At 34.2% G+C, this 7,163-nt stretch overlaps 1 protein-coding gene across 1 annotated transcript; it reads left to right on the forward strand.

Moving 5' to 3' along the window:
• Nucleotides 1–1,419: 1,419 nt before the first annotated feature.
• On the forward strand, nt 1,420–6,433 carry LOC113238869 (the record flags this gene model as incomplete). Its single annotated transcript, XM_026475711.1, has 3 exons — nt 1,420–1,542; nt 4,666–4,834; nt 6,287–6,433. Coding segments are annotated over exons 1-3 (327 nt in total), but the record flags the coding sequence as incomplete, so codon positions are not given.
• Between the last annotated feature and the right edge of the window lie 730 nt (nt 6,434–7,163).

The raw sequence follows: 7,163 nt of genomic DNA on the forward strand, positions 1-7,163 counted from the left end.
AAGTAATTTTAGATCATGGAAAACTGCTCTACTTCAAAAGAGTGTATAGTACTTAATGGCTACGAAGGTCTTCAACAGATGACCACGTGAATTTAGGAATTGCAATGATTGTGCAGAATCTAAGAAATTATTATTTATCTACACATCATAAACCCTCTAAGATGTGTTCAAAAACCGCAAATCACGACCAGCACAAAGATAAACTGTTTTGTTAGAACAAATTTGTGATCTGTGAAAATGTTATTATTGCATTTAATAATAACATCAAATTTGATTTTATTATTACATTCAAATTTCGAACATATCTGAAAAACAAAACAATTTGATTCGACCTCAATTGTAATATGAGTCGAGATAAAGTTTTATTCGAAATGAAAAGTAAATAGAAAACAATTTTGACAAATCTCACACGTTACTTGATATCGAACGATATGGTAGTTGGGGCCGATTCTAGTTTGTCTGTGATTTAAAAAAAAAACTACGGTTGTGTGAGAAAAGTTTTTGCCGCCATGTAGTTTGTTTTCTTTCATTATTTTACTAATAATTACTGCTAATAGCTCTGATCAATACCACAATGCTAGTCGTAATATGCGGTTCCTGAAAACATCATAGAGCTTATAATATGTGTGTAGATAAATTTGTAACTGTACATAATTACACTCGTGTGATGTTTTTATGAAACTTGTTAGTGTTAGGTTGCGTTAATTGGACTGCATGATTATAGTATATTACAAATTATTGCATGTGAATTACTAAAACTAAGAAAACTTTGTACACCACAACATGAATCACTGTGATTTAAAATTCGTTATTGTTACAACTTTATAACCTATAGTATGACAAAGAAACAAAATATTTAATGATTTAACGATTCCAAATTAGATGATTTGAAATTAAAAAAGTAAAAAGCACGTCCGCCAAATTAAAGGTTACCCGCGCTAGATTTTTCGTCCTGTATTGTGTCTTCGTCGTCATCATCCGTGCTACGCGGCCAGTATCATCAAGTGAGTGAATATTTTGGTTTCCAAATCCCCTTTGGATTCTACTCTGTGTTAGACATTATATACACACATGGTCATTCACAAATGACCAGTCTTAAAAGGACCTTGATTTTATAACTTAATTTTCAGTAGTAAGTTTTACTTTATCAACCATTCAACCAATTGTTTTCCTCGCTATCGAGGTTATTACAAAACTCCTCTGTAGCCTGAGTTGGTCAATGCAGAAAAATCCATTTTTTGCATATATTTTTTCTGTCAGATATACTAGTTAAGTCTTAAAAAACGTCTGTCGTAGTATCTAGTTTATTAAAACCTCTCACACACCATTACTTTATACGGTGACTGTAAAGGTGGAAGAGGTCTTTTGATATTTGTTATTTCAAAGCATTATATGAAGTTATTAGTGTGGGAATAGTGTGGTGCCGTTGCTCTGTCGGACATGACGTATTCTCTAACGTGGAATGTGGTTTTTTGACATTTTGACTGTATTTATGGTACAATTAGTTTGATTGTTGATCTGTTTTGCCATAATGAAGATAAGGTATGTATTTTTTGTGAATATTTATGGTCACATATTGTCTTTCCATTAAAACTAGGATAATATTGCTAACAAAAGAAGACGCTGTATGAATTCTACAATTTACCTTTGTCTACCCAAATAAATGGGTGAAACCTTATAAAAAAAAAGTAAAAGCTGCCACTTGACCAGATAATTCGGTTAGATTAATCTTAGAGTAGAATATTTTTGTTTTGTTATTTTTGTTTGTTGGATTAAATCATCGCTACCGATTAATAATTGTCACAGTATAGGTCAACCAAAACCATTTGAGGTAGTATAGACTCTGAGGGTCGTATTCTAGAACTCTACTCAATGTTCAAGTCAGGATTTGAGCAGACTTGAGTATGATTTCAAGCACTGGAAATACAAACCTAATGGCAAGGGCTTGAGTATTATTTTCAGTGCTCATTGCAATACTCAAGTCCTGACTTGAGTATTGAGTAGAGTTCTAGAATACGACCCTTAATGTTTTTTCTGATCACGAAGTTGGCACAATCATCATTTCCCGTAATGATGGAGGCATAACATTTTTATAAAAGTGAAAGTAAATTAAATTATAAGAAGTAGCAAAAAATTGTTCCCACAACTTACTACTTACTTTCAATTATAGTATGGTAGTAATTATTAATAGCCTTGGTAATTTAGTATTCATACCCGCTTGACATCAGCAGTAAGGTCAAGTAGAAAACTTGAAAAACAGGTAAGTACCTGATACCTACTACGAATGTATTTTTAACTGACTTAAAAAAAAACTTTTTTTTGAGTCCGTTACGCGATTACTGTGGTATTTGTGATTTCAATCAAACTTGACAAATCGATAATTCCACGTACTTTTGCCACCGAAATTAGGTAGAGAAAAGTAACGTGAAAATTACCTAAATATAATATTTAGACCTCTATTCACACTAGTTCTGTTGTACAGTTCTATTGACATGACTACTGGTACTTTTCTTCCCATTTGTTCTGTTAACAGAACAAAGAGCGGTTACACACGGCGACTTGTGACGGTCACTCTCGGACTAGGGTTCACTATTTAATTTCCGTGGCAATTTTTATTATTAAAATATTCAAGTATATTATCGTGTTATTGTTAAATAATATTTCACGATACAACGCTCGAATACATACACATATATATTATATGTATATTATTGTTATGTGTATAAAATCACTGACATGAATTTTATCTCTAATCTCTCTCTCTCTCTCCTTCTATCCCTTATATTGCGTGCTCGGCGGGGTCCATAATACTGACCTTTTCTTTGTTATTAAAATCTTATGTATGATATAGTTTTGCAATAAAATATTGAGTATTGAGTATTGCATAATATTGCAAGATAAAAAATCGAGTACATACTTAAATAATAAAAATTGCCACGGAAATTAGGTAGTGAACACTGTCCAAGTCCAATTACCGTTACAGAGATAGAAACTCGCGTTTCTGAAACGCGAGATCGCATCACGACCCTTGCGGTTTATAGGCGGTTGCAATGATAGAAAATTTCGACTGCATCGATGCAGTAGCTTATATTGAATCAATACCTATGTGTGAGAAATCTTGAAATTGAAAAGTGAAATAATAAATAAATAAATTATTAAACGTGCATCGAGGTTGTGCCGTATGTCAGTGATCGAAACAAGGGCGTTAATTTAGTTGAACTAAAGAATAATGCGGATATTCCTTTCTGCAAATCCCGGGACTTCTCGGAAATGATTCTGTTTGAATATGCGTATTATTTATTGAAATTTGAGTACATTGGTGACGTATTATTCTTTCCTATTAAGTATTAGCTACAAATTAGGTTAGGTAGGTTGACTGCCTCCGTGCCCGAACGGCTACCACCCTGGACTGCCACGCACAGACACTGTCCCTTCCCGGGTTCGATTCCCGGGCAGAGAGAAAAATATTTGTATGGCCTACATTTATTTATCTCGTGAGTTTGGGTGTAATTAATTTGTGGTTGTCCACAACTGCATTGCCATGGCACCTGGGATACAGGGTTTCCCTAGTGCGGGGCTAAGAGTGTGCGCGTTTTATATATATTATATATAGGTACGTACGTATTTAAATACTTTAGCCATTTAAAAAATAAACACGAGACAGCCTATATTTTGGAAAATAAACTGTAACAAACAATTATATTGATGACGAAATGGGCATGTCCATACTGAGAAAACGTTCATACTTTAGATAAATTAACTTCCGCAATTCCGAATAGACGATTAGTAAAAAAATAAATAAATAAAAATCTTTTATTTTCAGACAGCATAGGTCCATAGTTTGTTAGTTAGCAACCTTTTACTATATTAGTAACAAATTACTGTATGGTGAATTTATGGTGTATTGAATATGAAGTGTACATTAAAATTTTTAAAATCGAAATGTCAAAATATTCAAAATACATAATATAAAAGTCACTTTTATATTATGTCACTGAAATAATAATGATAATTTAATCGAAAGTAAAAATTTAAAATACTAAAATTCACAATTAATAAAATAACAATTAAAATTCAAATTAGCTAATAAAATAATAACAATTAACATGAACAAAACTAAAATTTTTAAAATCACATGTCATAGAGAAATCCATTACATTACAACTACTATTACAATTACTACTACTTACTTAGTCACTATTTTTGTGTGCGAGATGCATCTGTCGCTATGATCGGGGAATCGTGTCGCTCTGCTATTACCCTTAGGATGGAATTGGAACTACCCCGTAGTCTGCAGAGCAGCGAGGCCGTTTTCTTTCGCATGATGGCATTAAAATCATCTATATATTAGATTAGTGCCTTTTTCCACTAAGCGAAGCGGCTGGCCGCGCGCGACTCTGTTTGACTTCTGAGTTGCGGTCGTGTCAATGGGTATGATACTATTATATGCATTTCTTACTAAGCGGTTAGTCGCGGGCGACTGTATGCGCGTGTCTTTTATTTATTCAAAGAAATCTTTATACCATTGCAGCGGCAGCGACTTTGAATTAGAACAGAGTCGCTTAGTAGAAAATGGCATTTAGAGCCAAAGCAGTAGTGTCATTTCCAATGTGTAACATTCGCAAAAATCTAAGAGATTGATAAAGAAACAATATTATATTTCAGCGTAACGTCGCACTATATCTACTACCGCATCTTCGGTTATATAACAACAATAATAATGCACCTAGTGAATATTTGGTGTATGACGCGCCGATTCCAGGGTGACCATAAGGATTCAACGATCAGGTTTTTTTTGGGCAATCAAATGATATTTTTCACTGGGTGGACATTTGTAAGTATCTGCTTGTTCTTTATTATATTTATAAGCGTAGGTACTAATATTTAGCAGTAGTAGAGTTGCTTGTGAAAGAGTTTGTCCAGGGAAGTACTGCCACCTTACCTATTTCTGTCGCCAAGCTGTAATGCTCACATTACTACTGCGTTCCGGTTTTTAAGGGTAAGGGTGCTGGTAAAATTACATAGCACAATTAGAAATGTACTAAAACAGCGTACACCATAAAATAATACTAAAAACATTTAAAATAATATACCGCCTGACATAAAAAACGAAGCAAATGATAATTAATTTGTTCTTTAAAAATGTAAGAAAATATTTAATTAATAAAAGATATTATACAACACACGTGTATTACACAAATTGAATGCAATGACTCAATCTGTAAAATACTTAATTAATAATGAGTTTATACACTAATTTTTGACGAATTCATGATATTAATTACTATATTATATTCTGTCGACCTTCTCCATAACGTTTATTTCGACATCAATCATTGACTTATAATTATATGGACGTCGGGTCCGCGCTAAAAAGTGTCCGCACTTGTAAGGCGCTAAAATCGTATACAGAGCGCCAAACTCCGCTTTAGTCTTCATTTGTTCGACTGACAGCGCGATACTGCGATGACATTACAATTTAAATTTCGAATAGGTTGACTTGGGACATTTTTTTCGTGGTTTTTGTATTAGACCCGTCGTCCATTTATTTGTAAGTCAATGACATCAATTTTATATTTTGACATTTGTGATTATTACGCCTTTCAATTTTTATTCTACATTTTATTTTGTTACATTTTATTGTATTCAATATCTTGACTTGCAGTATTCAGGGTTATGTGCTACACTCTAATCGTAATGTAACACCTGACTATGTGACAATAAATAAATACAAATATATGAGACTTTTCAACTTGTCTTCAGGGTGAAGGGCGCACTGGCAGTGCCCCTTAGATCTATGCGATTTAAAGCTCTGAGTGGCACTGCAACTGTTACGGACAAGCTTGTCGCTTATCACCAGTTGCACGACTTGTTAGTCCCGTTACTTAATATCTTAAAAATATAATATATAAGGTGCTGACAAATTAGGTAAGTATGGCTACGACTACTGCTTGGCAAATATAGGACGCTCTCTTGCCAGATAGAGTGACAATCTGCGAAAGGCTGCTGGCAGAAGATGGATGCGACATTCTGAGGATCGGGCGAAATTGGGCACATTGGGAGAGGCCTATGTCCAGCAGTGGACTGCGATAGGCTGATGATGATGATATAAATGTGAGGTTTTAAAATTTAGATCTCAGAATTTTGCGGTTTAAAGTTCTGAGTGGCACTGGCGTGGCCTACAGGCGCACGACTTGTTCATCCCGTCACAGAAACAAAAACTTAGAATTAAGTTTTTAATGCATTTCGTCTTTTGTACTAATATAACATTCAATATGTATTTCAGATCCTACAAATAGTATACGCAGTGGCAGGTCTAATGTGTGACTTGTTAACATTAAAAAATGCCAACAATAATGATTACAAATTAAACAAACATCTTCGAGGGTTTCGGGACGTTTTGTTTGCTGGCATACAGTGGCCCAGTTCTCTGGTAAGTGAAATTCGAATACTCCACTAATTGCGTAACTTTAGAATAGAATAGAATTCTTTATTTCAGGCATAGTTTCCCCTAGTTTGCTACCTTTAGAGGTGGAATCTTTGAATAAAATTTAAATGAGACCAATAAAAAAAGAATCGTCATAATCGGTTCACAAATAAATAATCGCGTAACATAGGTACACACAAAAAATGCAGTCGAATTGATAAATTCCTTCTTTTTTAAAGTCGGTTAAAAATAAACTTTCATGTTTCTGTTGTACTATCTGACACTTCTTAGATCTGATCCGTGTTTTTGCCCGCGCGCAGCGAATGCGGAAGGACGTATAAGTTGTTATTCTTTATGTAATTGTTTTTCGAGATGGCGAAATGTGCAAAATGTAATAAATTAGTTGGAAAGAAAAGCCCAGGTGTTCAGTGTAACAAATGTAGCAAGTGGTTTCACGGTTCATGTGCATCATTATCAATAGATCAGTTAAATGCGTTATCCGTGACTGAATCTGTTGACTGGAAGTGTAACCGTTGTTCCACAACGAATGGCTGTAAACCGAAACGTATTTCTGTCATATTACCGGACCCTCAAGACGAAGAATCCGAAACTGAATTGGGATTCGACAATCGTAAGGATCAAGAGAAATTACTTTACGAAATGATATACGAAATATGAGAGGATACAGTTCAACGATACACATTCGCTACCATTTTTAATAACACAAAAATAAGAC

The sequence above is a fragment of the Hyposmocoma kahamanoa genome, unplaced genomic scaffold, assembly GCF_003589595.1.
Source record: "Hyposmocoma kahamanoa isolate Upper Pololo Valley unplaced genomic scaffold, ASM358959v1 98648, whole genome shotgun sequence".
NCBI classification, from domain to species: domain Eukaryota; kingdom Metazoa; phylum Arthropoda; class Insecta; order Lepidoptera; family Cosmopterigidae; genus Hyposmocoma; species Hyposmocoma kahamanoa.